The sequence below is a fragment of the Pararge aegeria genome, chromosome 21, assembly GCF_905163445.1.
Source record: "Pararge aegeria chromosome 21, ilParAegt1.1, whole genome shotgun sequence".
Taxonomy (NCBI): Eukaryota; Metazoa; Arthropoda; class Insecta; order Lepidoptera; family Nymphalidae; genus Pararge; species Pararge aegeria.
In genome coordinates, this window is record NC_053200.1 from 8,984,950 (window position 1) to 9,008,840 (window position 23,891).

Genomic DNA, 23,891 nt, shown 5'->3' on the forward strand with positions numbered 1-23,891 from the left:
TTCAGTAATGGATTTCCAGCTCACCCGACCAACTTACAGTAATATACTTTATCAAGGCCAAAAATAGGTATTACGAAATAGAAACAAGATTCTTTAACTATTATATGTTTATTTTACGTAAATTCAACAATTTTTAACAAAAATGGTCGTAAGAAACAAAATGCGTCCCTATTCTTTGAGACGACAAACAATACATCTTAGGCTAAAATACGAAAATAGAAGGTGAAATTTGATTTCTTTTCCTACCAAATCAGTCTCAGGTATTCGTTAGAACGTGGCACATTTGCAAATTCAAAATTTTCATGGGATTTGTAAGGCATTTTTGATTGGGAGGAAACACTTATTTTTGTACAAATAAAATATGGGTTTACTGGTGCTCCCTTATCATTGGCCCCTCCATTGAGAGTTAGGTTGGTCCCATATGTAACCAGTCTCAGTCATGGAGCAGACTGCATTGTAATATCTACCGGGGCTTCGGCAGTAAGACCACGAGGGGCACTTGCATCTGAATAATATTTGGAACTCCTCCTTACATATTTCGTTCCACCAACAGGTTCTCTGTAAAATACATAAAACACATATCTAATAATGCCTTGTCGCCAGTATCGGATTTGTTTTTAAATACAAAAAACCTTTACTTATTTTGTTTATACACATTTTAGATGGTTTAATTTGAAATTTTCATTTAAAATTAAAATACATCAAATAGGTTATATAAGGTAATTTTCTAGTTAAATCCTCTATTTATTTGATAAATCATTAGTGATAGATGTATGAATTCTTACCTCTGTAACATATCCCTTTATAGATTGATCGGAGTAGCTTCGTTTGCTTACCGCAGCACCCTCAAACACGGCATTCAGCACAAGTACATACGTAATCACTAAGTACATATTTGTGTCAGAGCCATCAAAAACACAGCCTCACTAATAGCCGATCACAATTCTTGATATTACTTAAACATGGGTATCATTTTGGAATAAATTTGTTTACTTCAACTTTGTAGACATTCCCCGCTCCCTGTCGGAGCTTTTAGCTTTCGTATATGAACGGGATTGCGCTGTCTGTATATAGGTATGCCTAGGTGTGTAGTGAAATTGAGAGGAGGGCGGAGATTCTAGACTACAGCCGTAGAACGTTTCATAAATGCCATCTCTTTTCTTTCTTGAATTGCACTTTCAACATACTTTTGGTGTTTTCATAACACTTGCGTTCTTAATGTGATCTCAGTAACAAACTGGCATAGATAAAAGCTTTTGTCTTAGATGTTTAATTTTAGTTTAAATTAGATACAATACTATTTTTTTCTTCCTGACTAAAAATGTGAACTAAGAATCCAAATAACAATCAATCTAATATTATGACACCATGCATCTGATCTAATAATAGCGTTCGGGGTTTTGGAAGCGCTTAGTTTAATTTAGTTAAGCGATTGTTTATAACAGAATTTAGTCCAGCGGGTGCTACAATCGCAATTGGAATTGTTGTCATTAACATTTTTCTAACAATATCATGGCAGGATTCTGATGAGGGTTGACTGATAAGTTATTTATATAAGTTTGAAATATTATGAAATAACGTATTGTAAAAAGATATTTAATTCAATTAGATAAGTATTTAATATTATTTCCTATATAAAGTCTTAACTAAAATAAATAGATTTACAAAAATTACAACTATAAAATTCTAGTAGGATTCTCGCTAAACAAAAATTTAACAAATATAAAACATAACAGCATAAATTTAAATGTTAATAAAATCCTGACAATTTGCTAATCTATAAAATCTATATTGTTTATAATAATTACGTATTAAACAACACAATTATACAAATAGACGTTTTCCCCACTGCCCTGATTGTCTATTACATTTTAACCTAAAATGCACAATACTATTTCAAGTATGTCCGATTTCTTTAGGATTTTTTCGTATTTTGCCATATTTTACATAAATTTTCATGCGCAATTATTTAGCTCTCAATGTCATAGAGAATAAGGGCTGGTCTTGTATTGATAAAAATATAAGTTGTTTATCGATACTCTTTCAGGATAACAAGACAAGTGTACAACGTCCAGTCATTCGTTGTATGCTAAGCATTACTCAATGGCACTTAGATAAAATAAATATGGCATATAAATTCATAAAAGTTTGTAAAAAGGTTATTCAAAATATACTTAACCAAAACGTGTTGTGTCGTGGGACACCAGATATTACATAAATATTAATTTCAAGTTCTAGTCAAGGTAAAAAGAAAATTATAAATTATATCATTTGTACTGTGTAATATTGATCATATGGTTCTACATTTGACCATCAGACGGTGTTGTTATCGAATGATATAAAAATACAAGCAAACTGAAATAATATAATAACCAGTCATCACGTACAGTGTACACTATACTTAGCATAATATACATCAACTATACACAAAAATCTTACTCCACGAGTTTTAGGTACACACGCTTTTGCCGGCTTTCGCTTTCCGCCTAGTCTCATAAGGAGCTTCGTTCCAAAATAAAAAATAATATAAAAGAATAAAATAAGTGTGTGAATTAGTAGCACCAATAATATTTTTAGGACATTACTGCCTAGAATAGTGGAAGGTTTAGTAAAGGGTAAAAAAAAAACTAGACCGAACACCTGGGCGCTGGTTTGACCAGGTAACACAACTAACAGGCCAATTTAAGAGACTATCAAAAAGGCCAAAGTCAGAACAGGAAGGAGGACTTTACTTTAAAAAAAAAATGACCTCCAGCAATTAAGAATACTACTGCAACAAAAAGTTCTTTCTACCTCGACATATTTTGGATTCATGTAAGCAGTTCACACTGTCATTTAATATATTAATCGGAAATCGTACAAAAGATTAGTCACAAACTTCTATGAATTTACTACATTCATTTTAGTAGACTAAAATAAATTGCGTCAACTTTGGTTGAAAACTACCGCTACATTTGGAATTTCGATTAGGTCTAAGGCTTTAGCCTACTTTTTGGCCATGATGATTTGTCTACATAGCTTTGAATTCCATCTCGTTGTTATCGATGCTATCTTGCTCTTGTCGCCTGTGTAGAGTTTCCGCGTCTTTCCTGAAAATGTTAATTTATTGCAATATTTTTTCATGGGATTACCCTTCGTCATCAAAAAAGGCATCTAGCCAGCATTCATGAATGTCTTTACAAATTTGCACTCTGAGTGCATTCAATCACAAGAGACGCTGACTTTAAAAGCTTTTTGTTGCATGATGTAAACAAGTGTGGCGGCCATCGCTTTACAACAATCTCAAAGCCGGATGCAGCGCATGGGGAGGGGATAACAACTCGTACCGCAAGCGGTTTTCAGTAAAAAAATAAATTCTAAATAAAAAATAAAAGAAGCAAACAGCCTAGCATAATGCATTAAAGTTGCGTCTATATTCTTAATCTCTCATAATACGAGAGCGACAGCCTATCCTCAGTAGAAAGACAAACAAGCCTCCTGTCTCGTGGAAGTAAAGGTGGAGTTTAAAAGCTCCAGTCTGTGGGTTGATGGGCTCAGCAAAATAATTGCGATTCTTGAGTAATGTTTATTATCTACTAGTATGTTACTTTATTTACTTTTTTGGCTTTTAGGTAATAATGAATAATAATAAATAAATATACTACCACAATACACACATCCCCAAAGCAAGAGTAGCTTGTGTTATGGGTACAAAGATAAGTGATGAATATGTTTTTAAGAATGATATACATAAATGCTAATAATATACAGATAAACACGCAGACAATGAAACACATTAATGTTCATTACACAAATATTTTCCAGTTGTGGGAATCGAACCCACAGCCTTGGACTCAGAAAGAAGGGTCGCTGTCAGCCAATCGGCTGTCAGCAATATCATATGTGTTTGATACACTGACCCATTGATTTAATATGTTACTATCACTGAACTCTTATTATACGCGTGGTATAGAGATCAGTGGTTTGATATTGTCAGTGTAAGTGATCCGTGACGCAAGAGTCAATCAAAAATTACTTACGAATATTTATTTGTGGAAGGCATGAAGATACTCTTAGGACAGAGTCTGTAATACGGCCAGCATTCTCCACCAGATTCCCCTGCGCGCTGAGCCTCTACATATTCCTCTATTAAATTCGCATAGGGTGATTTACTGGGGCTGGAAAATAATAAAATATTAGCGAGTTTATCGATGTTATGTGGACAATTATGTCACAGAGGTTTCTTGGCCGAGTTGCCAAGAGTTAAATTGCCTTGGAATAGGTTTTATTGTGATTCCGCTTGCTTTGATCAAGATGGTAATACAACCAACATCAATATAATACCTAATAGAAATTTTGTAAACGCGTAGTTTTTTGAAGCGGTGATAGCCCAGTAGGTAGGACCTCGACTTAACTTTCAGGGGGCCGAGTTCGAATCCCAGCACACCTCTAACTTTTACATAACCAAGTTATGTGCGAAATAAACAATTCAAATATCACTTGCTTCAACGGCGAAGGAAAACATCGTGAGGTAACTTCCATATCTGATTAGTTCTCCATAATGTTCTCAAAGGTGTGTGAAGTCCACCAATCCGCACTGATCCAGCGACATACTCTAGCCACAACTCTACTTCATTACAGTTAAAATATGGGTTTGGCCGTTTCGTAACGACAAGAAGTATTGTATAACAGAAAAGTTGATATGTAAATAAATAAATATACTACGACAATACACAAATCGCCATAATAAGCGTAGCTTGTGTTATGGGTACTAAGATGACTGATGAATATTTCTATGAATAATATACATAAATACTTATAATATAAGATAAACACTCAGGCTTTCATCACATAAATATTTTCCAATTGTGGGAATCGAACCCACGGCCTTGGACTCAGAAAGCTCAGGGTCGCTGCCCACTGCGCCAGTCGGCCGTCAATTTATTTCACCTCACGCCCACGTATCGAAATCAACAGTCTGACTAACTGGCTGAACAGATTTGGATGAATCCTTACATGATCCTGAGAGACACTAATTATAAATTGGAATAAAAACGATACCTAGCGGTTTTATCGTGCCATTTTTACATTTTGTGACTTTGGAAGTACTAGAATAATGATTATAATAACAGAAAAGTGACTTAAGTATTATATTTTTGTTCCTTACCTGAAGAAAAGCTTCATGACTTCGCCAATGAAGCCGAAATTCTTCAATGGGTGAGCGTGTATCTCACAAATGGCTCGCAAGAGGCACTCTTTGCCATCTAGTCCGAAGTTTGCCAAAAGATCCTCTGCGATGCCATACAGAAGTGCTCTATGAAACGGAAAATACGTCTGTGATAAACAAACTTCAAAAAACGACTGACTCACTGGCTTAGACTGTTACACCATTTGATTTGTGGGAACACACTGGACATTGCTATAAAATTTGATCATATCCCTCGACTTTTTTTGGTGGGAGGTTTCTGACGTGGCTAGTTACCACACGACTCTGAACGATTTAGCGAGCCGGTACGATTACAAGAAGAAAGTGATTAGGGGTATGGGTTTAATATTACTGGTATACCCTTAAACAGCATCACTTAGCCCTCGGGAGTATGTGCGTTTTAAGCAATTAAATATGACTTGCTTTAGAATGGTAAGCGAAAACAACGTAAGGTATCCGCTTGCATTAGTTCTCCGTAATGCTACCAGCGCAGTTTGGTGGACTATGGCCTAAACCCTTCTCATTCTGAGAGAGGACCCGTCGGCTATACTGCCTATCTGCCTATCCTATAACTGGTTCTGATTTTTTTATAAATTATTTATGAGGGCTTCGCAAGTTTGCATTATGTGGGTTAGGTATACGTATATGCACAGGGGTGCCATTTTGGAGTACCGCAACATACTTCTAGGTAATATTGGAAGGTTGGTTGGTACCCTTGCTTTGAGATGATCACGATAAGGGCAAGGGTCTATCGTCATTAAATTTTAATTAGAAAAACTCTCCGCAGGTCGGCTGTAGGTAATGCATTCAGCAAAAGATTCTATCAAAGTATACCATTTAAGACTCGTACATAAACATATGGTTCTCAAGTATCGGTCAATCTATGATTGAAACTGAACTTACTTGTTCTTGATATCGGTTTATTATTGAGGCACAGCGCACTGATGAATTAAGGGCAAATATCATCTCAAAATGGGCCCCAGGAAAAGACGCCGTGGCCGACCAACCAACCGAGTAGCAGTAAAGCTTTTTGTGACAGAGCTCGTCCGGGGAAGTCCTATCGCCATGCTTATTTCTGCCGCTAAGCAGCATTGATGTAATGCTGTGTTCCGGTCTATAGGGCTTGGTTGCCGGTGCAGTTACAGGCATATCAGGCTTAACACCTACGCCTCAAAGTGATGGACACAGGGCGGCATGTTGCAGAACGTGCTCTTTGCATGCCCTGTCAAGTTTTACTCTGTTTATAGGTAATGGTTTTCACATACCATCGGTTGGGATATCTGCTTGGTTGGTCAATTGTTACAATAAATAAAAATAGTGGCAAAAATTAGCAACAGACCGTTGTAAGTAGAAGAAAGAAAAGGATTCAGTTACCCAACAATGGGGTACATAAGGCTGCAAGTAAATAAACAAGGAACAAAGATCGCGGTCAACGTTTTTATTATCTGTTAAACTACACGAAACCTACCACACAAGAAGATACCTCATACTCACGTCCACGTGACTTTACCCTGCAGGATAACGTGACCATAAAACAGACCGTCACTTTCCCTCGGCAGTAAAGTTATCGCTTATCAAGAATTCGGAACGCACCATGCGGTACCACACTAGGTATACGTGTACATATAAGAATCGTTTGAAATTCGTTCGGCGCTATTCGGTATCGTTGCGTAACTTTATTTGGTCACTATATAGAAGTAATAGGCACCTGATATGAATTTTCTAGTACTCGGTAAGGAGATTTACAACTATAATGTTTTATTCTTAACCAGTAGTTGCCCACGTTTTTTACAAACCCTGTGGGAACCATATGTTTTTTTCCTGCGATAAGAAGTATGTCTGTGTTACAATCCATCTTTTAATTAACACTATGCCAAAAATGCAGTTCAGATTTCTTTGTTAGGGCGTAATAAACAAACTTAAGGATTTCATGACTTCACTGGTGATAAGCGATGAGCCAGACTAAGATGGTAGCGGCCTAACTTTTAAAAGGAATGACAATTTCTCGGGAAATCGGTAACGTCGAGGACGGCCAGTTAGCGCAGTGGGCAGCGACCCTGCTTTCTGCGTCCAAGGCCGTGGGTTCTATTCCCACAACTGGAAAAATGTTTGTGTGATGAACATGAATGTTTTTCAGAGGATGTCGTCTGTCATATTATAAGTATTTATTTATTCGGAATCGAACCCACAGCCTTGGATACAGAAAGCAAGCCCACTGCTCCAAACGGTCGTCAAAATGCTAAGTAATAATGAAAAACGTATTAATTTACGGAAGGAAATTATAAGCTATTACATTGATTCATACAATCACCTCTCTCCACCATGAAACCTGTCCAACACCATGCCCTCAGCCTCAGGCGGGATCGCTTCTCGTGTTGACCTCTTCCCCCTCCTACCATCCAAGTATTGGCCCACGTAGTCCGCCATGACAGACGCTGCAGCTTTTCCCATGGATCGCGCGAAAATAGGCGGCAAATCACCGTATGGATTTTCGTTGTCAGTGAGTCCTAGCTTGTCGAAATCAACTGCCAACGAAAATGAACATGTCAGGTATATAGTCTTTCTTGGTCGCAAACTTCGGGAGGCGCGATATAGGCTTACTATAGTAAGGATCCATTGAAGTAGGGTCTTATCGCGATATAGGTGTAAGAAGTCAGTTAATTGAAAGTCAGGTTTAGGATGAGGGAGCCTGCGCAGTTAGTTTTTGTCAAATTTATTTTTATCATCCATTAGTATTTACTACTTATAATTCTTCTATTTTCTAATCTACTCTACAACTAAAGATAATATTAGAAATGCTAACTTAGCGCATTTTTTTCTGTGAGGAATAAATTTGGTAGATTGCCTACGCAACAACTGTAAAATGTGAAATTTATTTCTCAAATATTGGGCTATTGAAAGAACAGTTATCATTTCATATATTACATACATCGTTATGTGGTAAAGAGTATTTTTTACACTATTTATGCATTATATTTTTTTTAAGTATTGGTACATCATTAGTTGCAATTATGAAGAATGAAAGTCATTTTACTGTTGTCACTAAATACATACTACATTAGATCTACGTGCACCATTAGATGCATAATGTTATAACTAACTGTTTACGTAATTGATTACGATTGCGTTTGTAAATTACAAGTCTACGGTATCTAAAATTACCTATGTTATTATTATTTGCGTACTTTTTAGTTTAAACTCTACATTTATTATTGTATCTACTTGAACTTTTGAGAATACTGACTTTTGACTTCCAGCTGATACATTATGGTACCTGTAAAATCGTTAGTCTTAGTTTCACGGAAAAAGTTTAGTTTCAAATAGTTACTTGTTCCTTCCATATAAGATTGTACTCCTAGATTCACAAATTTAGCAGAATTTCACGTCATAATTATTGCAGTCTTAACGAAATACGTTATCTTTTCAAAGGAAGTTGCAATTTCAGTATCTTTAGAATGCTTTTCACGATAAAGGGTACCTAAGTCTATTCAGTAGGCAAAATCGATGTGAAATAACAATATATTTATTTGTTGCAGGATAATTGAACCAAACCATTCGTCGTGTATAAACTTGGACGTCTTGTATAATTAATTAGAAACAAGGAAATATCCATTCCTTTCTTAAATTTGTACGTTAGTTATAAATTCATTTTCTCTCATTTACGACTTGGCGGCTACGTGGAATATCTTGTAATAATATTTGTTTCCCAAAATCAATATAATAGATAGGTATTCAACATTTCCACTAAATCTCTCTTTTTTTCTTTTATTTGAGATTATTGTTACTTAGTCTAGTATAATAACAAAACTGAAGGACAAGCTAATGTTCCTTAGTACACCTAATGAAAATTCTGACCAACTGAAAGCTCTTTTTCATTCACGAATGCTTCGTATACGATCCTTTATCTGCAATTTTTGTTATACATAGATACAAGGAAGTAAGGTTATATTTACCACAATATTTTGTACAACGTAAGTTGTTGAAATTCTCAATAATTAACTACTTTAGTCGATAATGACATTAAATTTTTTAACTCGGCATACTTCAATTCATCTACGATTGCTACATTCATACCATACCCTGTGCATCCACCAGCGCCATTGTGGAGGATTTTTGAACTGTTATTTAGCGCATACACTGGACACTTTTTCAACTTTTCTCCCATATAAAATGACTCTCCTTACCTCTACCCTCCATATTTTGTATGAGTCTTATAGCGACTGTAGCGCCATCTAGTAGGAAATATTAGTCTCCATCTATTTTTTCAAAGGTCCATATTACAATGAGACACGTTTGAAACAAGAGATGACAAATTGCTTTTTTTATAATTTTTATTAATATTTTTACCTACACTTGGAGGAATAACAAATTTTATAAATATAAAATAAATATAAAAATTTCGGAACCGACAGGATTTGGCCTGCGACTCTCTGGCAATCGCGGAATGACCGCTTTAACCAATTAAGCTACTGCTCTCCTACCATCGATGCCGAAATTAGTATATGACTTTTGATTAAAGGACTAAGACTAATATTAATTGAAAAAAAAAAACGTTTCCTTTTTAATTTAGTTTCATTTTGCAAATACAGTGTTTCATATTCAGTTATCTGTCTGTGTTTAGCAAAACGTTAAAAGTCACCTTTTTCATAAGCACAGCAGATTTGTTTGGTCTATTAGGTCATATTGAAATCCAGAATGACATATGAACATACTTAAATATTTTTTTGGTCCATTAGTAGGACTGAGCATACATTTTAATTTTAAATTGTAAACATATAAAACTTACTGGTAAACGGAAAACTAACAGTCATGTTAGATAAGAACCCTTTTGGTGGATGCCTCACAAAGGGCATTGATATCGATGGTGTGATTGCCATCGTGGTCCCCGGTGGTAGAGCAAGCCGCCCATCATTAGTTATCCAAAGTATCCTCTTCTGGCGCGAGTGTGGGACGTTCTCCTTAGCCATCTCCTCCTGGTTCTCTGGTGAGGCTATCGGCAGAAGAGCTGCGAGTGCTATACTAATTAATACGCGTGGTATTCTCTCCATTGTAGACCTAATTAAAAAAAAAAATCTCATCATCTTCATTCTTTTAAGCATGAACAGCCCTATTAGTGTGACCATAACATTATTAAAGAGAGTTTTAGTCCATAAAGTATTCAAACTTTCTTGGCCATGGAATTAAAATCCTCATTCTGCCATTATTGTATGAAGTGCATTGTGTCCAAATAAAAACAGTGAAAACGATTCGCGCACGTCTGACTTCAAACCCGCGGAATGTTGCTAGGTTACAAACCTTTTTTCATTTTCCCCATTTTATGTTAAATGTTTAGAACATTAGAGGTAAAATAATTACTGTCAAATACTAAATGGAATGAAATGAATAACTGTCTGTTCGAGAAACACTCTAAAGTGAAGTTGTTTGTGATGCTTCAAATCGTGTACACGATTTCTGTAGTTTTTAAATTATATGCTTTATGCATATAGAGTGGTATGATTTTAATAATATAAATTGAATTAATTATATTAATTGATATCATAAATAGATAAAAATTTGAATTAAAATACTAAATATAATGTTTCAAATACAAGATGTAAAATCCAATTTGCCATAGTTATTTTTCATTTTAATGATTCAAAAAAGTTATACACCAAAGAGTAACTATACAAACACAAAGATGAAAAATTATAAATGTTATCTATGGTTGTGTGTCATTAATATTTGTAATAAATTGTTATTGTTGATTTGTTGAAGGTTTCAAATCAGATTCCAATCGATAATGCTCTGTGCAACTTTTGTATATTTTTATAATTTATCATTTTAATAGGTAATGCTAAAATTTAGTATAATTTATCATAAAAGACATAATATTTTTGTTAAACACTTATAATAATGAATGTATCGCAATACAAACACTTTCGAATTAGAGATAGTAATGATTATGCTATGGACATAGAAGAATTTATAAAATCTATAGAAATGCAATTCAAAATTGATTTTACTTCGTTGTCACAGTGGAGGAAACTTATTGAATTGATGAATATTGTTCAGACGGAGTTTAAAACTAAAATTAGATATTCTGCTAATCGTAAACATGAAATCATACGAAACATTTATATACAAAACTCAAGACCCTCTCCATTTGAATTAACAGATAAATTTGCAAGAACTTCTAAAGTGTGGCAAGATATGAAACTAAGGCTCGAAAAACGTCAAGTTTCTAAAGTAAAAGACGAACCTTTCGTTATACATTGTGATGAAATGAATGAAACGTCAGAATTAATTGATGAAATAAGTGCGAATGAATCTCTTGCACATCCTAATACAGAAGAAGGACAATCAAAATATCTTTTAGAAGAAAGAACGGATACTGAACTAGAGCCTAAATCTTCTAATTCTTTTCACCCAATAGCTATATGCACAAATCAGCATAAAATCATTTCTTCAATCACTTCAAATTACACACCCTTGGAAAATCGAGACATTGGGCTCAGTAAAACCCAGCTACCAGTCCAGCTACAGAGTGCTATGAAAAATTCATTACTTCCAATTTACACAAACCTAGTCAGATCTTATCCGGATAAAATAATTATAACGAATAACACTCTAAAGAAACAGTCTGTGAAATTATTTTTGACAAATTGTTGCACTGAAAAGTTGTATTTAAGAATACTAAAAATTTCAGATTGTTCACATTTTAATAACATTGAGGTACTTCCTTGTACCCCATCGGTACTTTTTCCAGGATTAACAGCCGTTTTAAAGATTAAATATACACTTAAAAACAAGAATAATGATAATTTCGTTTCATCGCTACATTTTAAAATTGCTCGTAATTTGCTCTATGAATCGTCTGAAGAAGGTATTTGCATACCAATTGTAAGTAGTTTTATACAATCGAGGACCATAGCAGTAACCGAAAAAGTTTTTATTCATCCAAATTATAGTTGGCACGTAACACCAAAACTTGGATACCCAAAAGCAATTGTTCATATAATAAACAAAGATGATGCTGGATATTATTTACATATAAGGAAAAGAAATGTAGACTTTACGAAAGAATTTGGCGAAAGTATCAAATCAGATGAAGTAATAACTCCGGACTCTGAGAGTTTAGAACAAAGGCTAGAAGACACAGAGCTGGAACTCCAAAATACAATTTTATTTTCAACAAATGCTAAACAAATGAAAAGTATTAATTTTGACAAATTAAACAATGATTATGATTCAGTAAATACTGTTGATATAGTTGAATTAGTTTTAAAAGATTTGATAGATGTTGCTCTTGAACCTTTTATTTTTAAGCAAACATTTGTTCGCATTCTACCTCGCTCTAGGAAATTCGTTTTCGTATATTTTACAAAAGTGCATCATATAGGATTTCATCAAAGTTACTATGATTTCATATTTACTGACTCTAAAGACGGTGATATAACTATAACTAAAACAGTTAAAGTTTTTTCTGAAGTGCTGCCTCATCCTATTGCCCTACAGCCGAAAATACTTGATATGAGTAAATCACCAGTCAAATTTGGTTATTGGGAAGATTACTTCACTATTACAAATTCACACAACATTTTTCCGGTGACAATTAAAATAACAACAGCCATGAAAATGAAAAAGTTATTTAACATAATTCCAATGGAAACTTTAATTCCCAAACAATCAAGCGCAAACTTTTGTGTTAAGATACGTTCTAAAACAAGTAAAAAAACCATAGGACTTGATGATTTAGCATATTTCACGATAAAAATTATAATTATTGGACACAAATCCGTCTATAAAGACGTTCCTCCATTTTTCTATGAAATTATCGCACCATGCGGGGAAGAGTTCAAACGAGTTTACGGAGCAAAATATTTCAGTGATTCAAGTCAAATAAATGTCAGTGATGAAATCGAATCTTGCGAAAATGTTAATGTTTTAATTTAATTAAATGTTAGCAAAAATATTTTTTTACTAAATTTATATCATCAATTATTTTTAGGATTAGTAAACTGCCTTGTAATCATGAGTCATAAAAACCGGATAAATTTTCTACAGTCCGCCCACTTTATCACGAATAAATAATAAAGTCCATCTTCACTCTTGAAAAAACAAGCAATAATTTACTTTCTCGCGTCATAAAAATTACATTAACAAGTGAAGTTCCAAGGAATGTCGTTGAGGACGGCAAGGATTAAACCTGTTGACCGACTTTTATGTGTTACGGGTCAAGTAAGATTGCTTGTTCCCGCATAATATTCCAGTTTAAGTCTTATTGGCAGGTCGTGGACCGGTTCTGAACAATCGATTGTAAAACATAGTTATCGATGTTTTATTGATCGCCTGTCGTTTAGGGAGAGATTTCTTTAATGAAATGAGCGTAACAATGACATCATTTGGTTGTTACGAATAACGATCTGTTTATGTGATATGTATTGCTCATAATGTAACAATACTGTACCAAAAAAAGACTTTTCATGGGAAAGAGTTTTACTTTCGCTTGTGAATTTTTCATTGTCTATCGCAACATTTTCGCATTGAGTGATCAATAATAAAATCTCTTAGAGAAAAAAAAGAACAATGGAAGCCACAAATCAATATGGCACATTGTTTCATGTAGAACTTTCAATTGGATTAGGTTCAATATATTAAACAAATCTTTTAATAAACAAAACATCAAAATGATTTGAGCTACCAGAGCGTTGGCTATGAGTTGTCATCCAAATATCAATTAGTAAAATCTATACTAATATTATAAAGCTGAAGAGTTTGTTGGTTTGAAAGCAATTTTCTCAGGAATGACTGAAAAATATTTTTTTTAGTAGATAGTCTACTTACTGAGGGAGGCTAATATGTATATTGTATATAGATACCATAGCCAGATAGGAGTGGAAAATCAATGAAAAATGTTATAAAAACGAGAAAATTATTCCTTTTAAGGTTGATGATCTCAAGGTATTTCCCATACAATTGTTAAATTAATGTAAATTAATTAGTGCCGCCTTTTTAATAATTTGTATTACTTAATGTGCTCATACAAATAATTAATATTAATAGTAAAATTTTGCTAAAAGTTGATGAACTTGAAGACTTTCCTAACAAACCGTTATTGGGTATGTAAGGGAATTTCATTGTTTTGTCACCGTCCATTGAGGGGACCGTCACGAACTTGTGTTTTTAGTATTTCAAGCATAATTTACTCATGTAAAGTAGGCGCGTGTCAAATGTTAGTGTTGTTCCGCATGTTATTATGAGAATATTTCTTGTAAAATACGGACGCTCTTACGGACCTGGCCTTATTCACAAAAGTTTAGTAATTTTATGAGTGTTTTGCACATTTTCTAAATTAACCTGTCCCGTTTTCACTATTAAGATTATCATTGGAAAGTGTGTTTATGGTTTTCTCCCTTATTCACGCAGCAACGCAGCATAGGTAAGTTTTCAGTGATTTTTGCGGGGAGCATAGACGATCAAATCTAATATATCGCTATATTTAAGTTAGATGACCTGACTGCCGCCGCGTGTGTCTTATAATTGTAAGGCCCCTGATTCGATCCTGGGTGGATTAAATATAACTGCTACTTACATTACGTACTAAAAGCTTAGCCCCCGGCCATCTTAGACTGACTCACTTATCGAAGATTAAAAAAACTGGTCAAGTCGGACTCGCTTACCAATGGTCCCGTACAAATTTGTAAGTAGGCACAATTTATAAACATAATTACACCACATAAATTTTGAGTATCGAACGTTTTTTTCGACATAAATCTTTTTAGAAGTTTGTTTTTTTTTTCAGCTTCAAGGGACTGTTGACCTGAGATAGTAAATGATATAGGTATATAGTTTTAATTTCAACTCGATACCAACCACTCGTGTTAAAGGGGATTGACTGACGGACAACGAAGTGATCCTATATGGGTTTTCCTAAATAAATAATGTGCCAGATAAATGCACTAGATTCAAACTAAGTTGGAGACAAGAGGTTGACAGCTAAACTCTTGAGCTACTTACGTCGCGCGATGGTGCTACGTCCGGTCAGCAATGCCCGGTTACCCCATTAATTGTTAACGTGTAACACTATTGATACCCACTATTTAGCGCCTTGGTCTTATAAGTGGGAGGTCCCGGATTCATTTTGGCGACGAAAATTTGGAAATTAATAATTTTTGAATGTTCTCAGGCTAGTGGGATAGCTAACCTACAAAAAAGCCGTTCCGCCACGCGATTTAGTGTTTCGGTACGATGCCGCTGAATTGGCGTAGAATCCAATTAGGGACCTGGGCGTAATGAAACTGCCATACCCTTCAGGTTAGCCCACTACCATATTAGACTGCATCATCAAAATTTTTTAAGAGTTCTTTCAATTAGTCCAGCATCCCACCGTACATAAGATACATCGGCCTGGCGACAATTGATCACTCCGGAAGTATACAGATTCAAACAAGAAAGATCTGTTCAAATCGGTTAATAAATGACTAAGTTCTGAGGTTTAAAACAAAAAAATATAAAACCTAATAGAGAACCTCCTCATTTGAAGTCATCATTTTGAAGTCGATTAAAATGTGATAAACACTTGGTTATTACTTCTTTTACCCCGCGAGGCTAAATAGCCAATATAAATATTGACAATACACACATCGACATCTAACTCCAACTTTGCTACGTCCACGGTCCATCGTACCTCTATTGCGATCACCCATCCTAATTTATAAACAAAAATATAATATTAGTCTTTATAAACAAAAAGTGGATATAAACAGTCGACTTACAAGAAATGGTCATCAATTAGTGACATCTGCATATCATCTGCGAAAGGTACAGAAGTCATTTGTGGGCTTTTATAATATGATTTCTAAGGTAAATTTGGACCTACCAATGCATAAGTTTAAAGAATATGTTAAAACACATTTATTAAAGCGAGGTTACTATACAATTGATGAATTTCTTAATGACAAGGTTGCTAGGAAGCATCCGGCTCCGCTTTCATCTCTCACAAGATAGAAAAATGAATGTTTCAAATGTAAAATGTAAATTGTTGATGTTGGAAAAGAGCAACTGATGAGTTTCTTGCCGGCTTCTTCTCGGTAGAATCTGCCTTCCGAACCGGTGGTAGTCACTACAAACAGACAGACTTGACGTTTCAAAAGTGCTTATAATACAAGGTCTATTTGAAATAAATGAATTTTGAATTCATTGTGTATCATGAAATTCCACAAAGTAACCTGCTTCTATCGAAAGTGAATAAAACTATAGTTTCCTACTCGAATATATCTAAAAGGTTCGAAAAATTTCTAATCGGCATCCTTTCATTCATACACGCATCGTAAACCTACTTGTCATGCTTAACGCCATCGAACACGTATAGATAGGAATGCTATCGAATATCGATAAAAGATCGGATCGATCGAGTGTCGATATTCTCGAGTGTAATCACGAATTAAGTATTTCGCATGCCATCCGCATATTGCTTTCGCTGTCCAAATTTGCACAGTTTTAGAATTTACTTCATTATTTTTAAACTCTAAAAAGCCTTGCAGTTTTTACGATCTTCCCGCGGAAAAACTGCGATTCTACGGGATAATTGCCATTTGATAATCTAAGCCCAAATATCATTGAAATCTGTTAAGCTGTTTTAGCGTTACACATTTTCTCTAGGTACACCACAGAGAAAAATCTTTAAAAAATGCAAATACAATAGAGCGTTCAGATAGGAAGTACAACTTTGCGGCTCTAACGTTATTCAGTAACAAACATTAAATCATCAACATCTTCGGAAATAGAATTCTACCCCTGCCTACCTTAGGCAGGAGACATTTATCTCCACGGTTAAAGGATAAAATGTTTATCTTCTCCCACAGTTTTATTTAATTTCCGAACATAAGCGCACGGATGGAACTCATCCTCATTATCATCATATCGTACAGTAGTATAGGCTGAAGTGCGCAACCCTGCCCAGTGCGGATTGGTGGACTCCAAACCTTTGAGAGCATTATGGAAAATTCTCAGACGCACTCTCAATTTTCCTGACGATGTTTTCCTTCGCCGTTGAAGTAGGAGATATGAAATGTACATAATTTAGAAAAGTTAGAGGTGCGTGCTGAGATTCTAATTCGGCCCCCAGACAGTAAAGCCCAAATCCTAACCACTAGGCTAGCACCGCTTCTATTAGGCGGATAGAAATAATAACCAAATAATATATGCGTAATATTAAACAAAGCGAACAAATTGAAAACGAAGCGAAGCGGTGATAGCCCAGTGGGTAAGAGCACGACTTCACTTTCGGACGAGTTCGAATCCCAGCATCTTTAACTTTCCTAAGTTATGTGCGTTTTAAGTTATTAAAATATTACTAGCTTCAACTGTAAAGGAAAACATCGTGAGGAAACCTGCATGCCTGAGAGTTCTCCATAATGTTCTCGAAGGTGTGTGGATTCCACTAATCCGCACTGGGCCAGCGTGGTGGAGCCTTAACCCCTTTTCATTGTGGGAGGAGACCCATGCCCTGTAGTGGGCCGGTAATGGGGGGATATGATGATTGTGATGATTAATATTAAACGGTGTTAAACTTCTTGTTTGCCCTATTGCCGTGCTTTGGCAGATGGACAGGTAAAATTTTATGTTCTGTCAGTAGGTATAATCGACGTGCGCTTCATGTTACCCATACTGTTATGTCGAACATATTGTACAAGCCACTACTGACGTTCATTCATAACTCATTCATGATCTTCTTCAGTCCTCATTCAGAATACTATACAGAAGCACCGTAGCGATAAAAAGCAAATTATATAACGAATGCCTTAAACTTTTAGTACGGGTTTAAGGTTTTTAACCTCGTAAATGTCAAGGTTGTTAAGTGCTAAAGACATTTTTATGAGGTCTCAAGGCCAAGTTCACTCTTTAAAGATTTTTTTTCTTTACCGTTTGAGACAACAGTTAACATTAAAGTCATAATGTTCAACAAAATGCAAAATGTTAATGTTTTTGCAAATGTGAACTCCTATAGAAATAATGTGACCTAAGAATAAAAAAACATCTACTAGATATAAAAATACCTGGCGTGTCAAATGGTTAGCCTGCTTGACTACGTATCAAAAGGCCCTGGGATCTATTCCAGAATCGGACAAAAAAATTGTTAAGTTCCTATCGGGTTTTTTTACCAAGAAGTTTTTAGCAGTTAAACAGACTGCGCGGAGTTAGAACGATTTTACACTAACATGTGATCAAAATAATAAAAGAAAAATTTTGCGGAATTTCTTCATAGGTAACTTTGACTTAATCGTGTACAAACCGTTTAGTTATAACAGAGCGGTGATAACCTAGAGGTTAAATACGTAAGTCTTCTCTTTTGGGGGAGTAACTTTTCGAAATTTTGTATGTGTACTAAAATATAACTTGCTTTAACGGTTAAGTAAAACATCGTGAGGAAACTCGCAAGCCTGGGAGTTTTCATAATGTTCTTAAAGATGCGTGTTGTCCTCCAATCCTCACGTGTCCAGGGTGCAGTCCTCCAATCCTCACGTGGCCAGGATGGACTCATTTTGAGAGGAGACCCGTGCCTAGTAGTGGACCGGTGATGGGTGGTTAATGATGAGTACAGCGGGTATCCTTGATGGATATAAAATATGGACTGTAAAATATCGAGAAAATTTTTTTCTTCTTTGAAGAACTTCATACATTTAACTAGTAGTTTGAACCTCACTTTCACATCATAAACCTTATCAACGTGCTAAACAAGCCTTTTATCACTCTCTTAAGGAAGAAATAATGGAGTGGTACATTAATAGACTGAGAATGATGATGATAAAGACTCATAGAATCCCCACTAGATCATCTAAGTTGGAATTCGAACAACGTCTCAATTTTAGGTGACCCCAGTAGAATCTAGATTTCCGGTAGTGCATTGAGGTATTGTGAAGACGTGCCATTCAAAACGCAAATCGCGTCGTTTCATCCGCCGAATGTGTTATTGTTTTAAGTTGCGGTCTCTTTTATTACACCGCAAGTGCATTTTATGCTAACAAACTTGGTCACGCGATTTTGTCTGTTAGAAAAACGTATCCCGGTTCCTCTCTCTACGCTGTTATAATGCGGATAAGGGCTTCAGTATGTAATGCTTATTGAAATTATTAAAAAAATAAGAATTTAATAATGATAACTGACGGTTAAACTATGCCACCCAAGGAAAACACCTTATGGGATTGGACATCGGTAAATCGGTGATCAACTTTAGAAGTGTATTTTCGAAATCATTTGTAAATAATATAGATAGGTTAATATAAAAGTAAGTATGGATAACTCATTGTGGTTGTTTTTCTCTAATTCCACTACAATTTAGCAAGTGCATTCTTACTTGATTATGCAGCCTAAGATGGCAGCGGGCTAACCTGTTAGGGGTATGGCAGTTATTTTAAACCCATTCCCGTAATCGGTTTCTACACGGTATCACAAATGACTCTATCGTCACAAAACGCGAAATGTTTTCGCGGCATGTCTGTGACGATAGAGTCATTAGCCACTGAGTCGAAGTTGAAGTAGAGTCTAGGCTAGACCAGAGAAAAGTTAAACAGAAATTATAAATTCCGAAATTGACCCTTCCGGAGATCAAACCAGGTACCGTCAGAGGCCGTGAAAAGTTGTTGTTGCAGCTAGGAAACCTCCCACAAGAAAATCACGTAGAATTCGAACAATTGCTGAATTCTAGGTGACCCCTAAAGAATCCACATTTCCGGCAGAAAATTGTGAAGACGCCATTGAAAACGCAAATCACGTCGTTTCATCCGCCGAATGTGTTATTGTTTTAACTTGTGGTCTCTTTTACTCCACCGCAAGTGCACTTTATGTTAATAAACTTGCCCACGCGACTATGTTTGGAAGAAAAAGTATCCTCGATCCTCTCTCTACGCTGTTAACGGTGATAAGGGCCTCAGTAAGTAATGCTTATCCAAAATTGCTAAAAAATTGAGAATTTAATAACGATAACTGACGGCAAAACTGTGCAACCCAAGGACTACACCTTATGGGATCGGACACATGGGCTGTCGTAAATTTGTTCACGTCACATAGAGACCAGGAAAATAATAATTTTGAGTATGGACATGATGGTGACGCGGGTGACATACGGTTTGAGATATAAGCTTTCCAAAGTTTTGTCACGTGGTCTCATTGGTATCACTACAATAAGAAATGTAATACCTGCAAACGTCGATGATAAGATCTCACAAAAACTTGGTCTTGTGATCACCTTACTTACAACGACGTAAATGATTGACGAACGATTGGCGCAGTGGGCAGCGACCCTGCTTTCTGAGCCAAGGCCGTGGGTTCGATTCCCACAACTGGACAATGTTTGTGTGATGGACATGAATGTTTTTCAGTATCTGGGTGTTTATCTAGATATATATTATAAGTATTTACGTATATTATTCATATAATTATTCATCAGGCATCTTAGTACCCATAACACAAGCTGCGCTTACTTTGGGGCTACATGGCGATGTGTGTATTGTCGTAGTATATTTATTTATTATTTATTTATTATTAAATGATAATTTTAAGTACCAAAAAGATAGTGTTGCGTGCCATAGCATCGGAGATACGAGATTTCAATAAATTTAGTCACGGTGACACATATACCTCACCTAGCGTCAGTGATTGGGATACCACATAAACAACTTAACAATATCATAATGTTATTGCCAATGTAAATCTAAACTAAATTATTATATAACGTTTGACAACCCTAGCCTAGCCTTAATACACTGTTGAGATCAAAGGTGGGGGACTTCTGTAACTCTTTTTTAAACTATGCTATCAGGACAGTAGTGTAACCAAGACAGATGCCAATTACCTAACTCCAGTTTGTTACTAAGAATTATGAATCAGAAAAAATACTAATTAATAATTTTGGTCGTACCTGGGAAAGCCGGGATCTCGTGATTAATAATAAATCTTGGCTACAATTAAAACGACAGGCAGTACACGGTACGTAGGGTTTAACTGAAATTAGATAAATAAGAATTGTGTTACGATATTTTTAATTTCAATGAAATAAGAAAAAAATAACACTTTCTTGTAACATCAAAATATAACCTCAATATAAAGAGCGCGAAAAAATTACAAACTCGTTTCCATCAAGTACGTACGACACTAAAAACTTGTCATATTTATTATCTCGCCTTAAACGCTAAAAATTTGTAGCTCGCCCGAACGTAGAACTCGTGAAATAAGAAAACCTTCCGAGTACAATATTTTCATTTCTATTGAATAATAATGAACTGATAATATTTTTCAAGCATTAGTTTTTTAAAGCAGTTTCTAAGTTAGACCCACTTTATTACAAAACGCCTCTGCAAATACCTACTTTAAACCGTCAAATATTGTTTAAGTGCTTCTATTTAAAAGGAAACGTTTTGAGCTTTGTCTATGTGCTCAACCGAACCCTGCAAATCCGTGATGGATATATTTTTATTATAGCTCGTATCACATATACCCATAATTATTGTTATTACTATTTGGAATCTGATAGAACAAAATAAAATTGTATGATTATTCATTTCATTTACATCATTAAAAAATGCACGAATGATGAATTGTGGTATACTAGATCTCAGATAAAGAAAGCCGGTTTCATGAAAAAAGCGTTTAATAAAATAATTTCATTAATATATATTTTTCGTTTCATCGTGTGTGAAGTGAAGTGCCTTAATCCCATGATTCCATCGTAATACATCGAATTACTAATTAAGCATTAACTGCGTAGAGAAAATACATTGTCTTATGCACTTGTTCTTCAATTTTCTTTTTTATAGAATTAAAAAGTTTTAGGTTTCTAAGATACTACAAATACAACGACTTGCCTTGTTCAGTCAATGAATCAGAAATATCTTCTTTATAAAGGCATGGGTTCAACATTAAAAATTGTTGCCCCCGATGTGACTTCGAAGAATTACTGCTCGTAAATGAAAGCAGCTATCCTTTTAATTGCAAACCACCTAGCATTTTAACTAGGCCACACTTTATCAACTTGTATAGATAGTGTAGTGGCTAATTGCAATAAATGTATGAAACACAACTAGTTTTAGAATAAACTGAGTACTACTATGTATAATCATTAATCATAACGTTTAACCTCAATCACCTATTAAAGTCCCACATCTAGGCAAATGAGAGAGGGAAAAGCTCTTATAGGAGAGAACGCTAATATAAGTATGTTAGCAAATCTGCCTTTGGTTAAAGATAAAAAGGTATCTTCGTTCTGACTGGTCAAAATTATGCATAATCTGTGGTCGGTATAAGTTGGATTAAAAATTCAAAATGACAGGAACCCAGATCAAAAAGGAAGGTCATATGAAATGGCGGGAAAAATAGGTGATAAGGTACAGAGGAGTACAGACAGAAGTGTCAAGGGAAGATTGCAGAAGTTATCTCTTTGTAGTTAATTAAGATAAGTTCAGATAGATTGATGTTTGAGTTTATAATGTGCTATGTTGTAATTAAAATGATAATAATAGTAAAATGATTAAACGTTGTAAAATATGATTATGGGCTTTCTTTTAGTATAGTTTAAACCATCCACGCTGCTCCCAAACGGCTCACTTGTGATCAAATTATTGTTTTGTTACGACGACGGGCAGTCTAAACGGCTATTGATAAAATTCAAATCTGTATATTTTCAATTTTCATTAATACCTTATAACTTGAAAAGCGACTTAGCGGGCTTTGAGTCTATCTAAAAACTTAAATAAATTTTACATTAATTTTTATTTATTTATTATTTACTCTGACTTTATTGCTACTAATAGTTAAGAAAATAAAAAGAAAAGTTAAAAAAATATCATAATAAATATAACAAAAAACATAACAGCCCAATAGACAACTTTAATGAGCAAAATAATAAATTTAAGTTCAGATGTAGTTTTCAAACAGGAATAAGTTTGCTTGAGTAAGCGAAATTATTTACTTATTTATTAAATGAGGTAAGTATGACCCTATGATAACATTATTGTTCGAAACATAATTAATAACCTCTATACTTGAATAAAAAAAAGGTTGTGCAAAAAATGGAGAAAAAGAAATTATATGAACACTATAGGCGAAGTACTTAATACTTCTAACATCTAAATTCTAAATCAGTTGCTAAAACACTCACCAGTGAAAAATGTTCAAAACTTCAAAGCACTCTTAACACAACACAGAAAAATCAAGATGTCCCGAGACTGTACACTATTAACGTTCCTGTCGGACGATCATCACAAAATGTATCCAACAAAACAACGCGCGCACTCGCTTAGGTTGCGTCGTTGCCAAAATTTCGCTAACTTTCGGACACACGCTCGCATAACAAACACTATGTCTCGCCCTCCTTTGTAATAATCCGAGTCGAATTTCCCCTGGCTTCTTTTTGACAGTTACAAAATTTACGCTAACCCTCGTGTCCTTTGGCCGATGGAGTGCGGTATTGATGAGCCCGTAGTTCGTATTCACTTGTCGAAACTCTCTTTGCTAATTGGGATGCACGTAGCGTCCTGCGCTTTCCTCTGCACGGAACAATGGACGCGCAGTGCTCCGGGGTGACAGGTTGGCAGTCATCGTATCGTTTAGTGAGACCTAATTGTTCATAGCAGATAGTTCGTGATGAGTATAGCGGGCGGTTCGTCTGCGGTGCGGTTATGGAATGGAGGCTCGCGCGTAGTAATCGTTTGATGTCGGCTCGCACTTGGTT

General features: G+C 35.2%; 3 protein-coding genes across 3 annotated transcripts; 1 reads left to right on the forward strand and 2 right to left on the reverse strand.

The window, feature by feature from the left end:
• Nucleotides 1-189: 189 nt before the first annotated feature.
• LOC120633361 lies at nucleotides 190-1,009 on the reverse strand. The gene is made up of 2 exons (XM_039903562.1): nucleotides 786-1,009; nucleotides 190-558 (listed from the first exon to the last, which is right to left on the reverse strand). Exons 1-2 carry the CDS (start codon nucleotides 891-893, stop codon nucleotides 385-387), a joined length of 282 nt encoding a protein of 93 aa, XP_039759496.1. The 5' UTR covers nucleotides 894-1,009; the 3' UTR covers nucleotides 190-384.
• Nucleotides 1,010-2,248: 1,239 nt separating this feature from the next.
• Nucleotides 2,249-23,822, reverse strand: LOC120633207. Its single transcript, XM_039903357.1, has 6 exons — nucleotides 23,319-23,822; nucleotides 9,972-10,240; nucleotides 7,497-7,710; nucleotides 5,147-5,293; nucleotides 4,020-4,157; nucleotides 2,249-3,089 (listed from the first exon to the last, which is right to left on the reverse strand). Exons 2-6 carry the CDS (start codon nucleotides 10,231-10,233, stop codon nucleotides 3,011-3,013), a joined length of 840 nt encoding a protein of 279 aa, XP_039759291.1. The 5' UTR covers nucleotides 10,234-10,240; nucleotides 23,319-23,822; the 3' UTR covers nucleotides 2,249-3,010.
• On the forward strand, nucleotides 11,078-13,117 carry LOC120633434. Its single transcript, XM_039903642.1, has one exon. The coding sequence runs from the start codon at nucleotides 11,078-11,080 to the stop codon at nucleotides 13,115-13,117; it is 2,040 nt and encodes a 679-aa protein (XP_039759576.1).
• Nucleotides 23,823-23,891: the final 69 nt, after the last annotated feature.

What these genes read in the sequence shown, in the direction of transcription:
- LOC120633361 (XM_039903562.1), bottom strand. Translation starts at nt 893, where the DNA reads ATGTACTTAGTGATTACGTATGTACTTGTGCTGAATGCCGTGTTTGAG. An exon ending in TAAAGGGATATGTTACAGAG is followed by an intron (nt 559 to 785) that starts GTAAGAATTCAT and finishes TGTATTTTACAG; the next exon opens with AGAACCTGTTGGTGGAACGA.
- LOC120633207 (XM_039903357.1), bottom strand. Translation starts at nt 10,233, where the DNA reads ATGGAGAGAATACCACGCGTATTAATTAGTATAGCACTCGCAGCTCTT. An exon ending in GTCATGAAGCTTTTCTTCAG is followed by an intron (nt 4,158 to 5,146) that starts GTAAGGAACAAA and finishes ATTATTTTCCAG; the next exon opens with CCCCAGTAAATCACCCTATG. An exon ending in CCTTCCACAAATAAATATTC is followed by an intron (nt 3,090 to 4,019) that starts GTAAGTAATTTT and finishes TAACATTTTCAG; the next exon opens with GAAAGACGCGGAAACTCTAC.
- LOC120633434 (XM_039903642.1), top strand. Translation starts at nt 11,078, where the DNA reads ATGAATGTATCGCAATACAAACACTTTCGAATTAGAGATAGTAATGAT.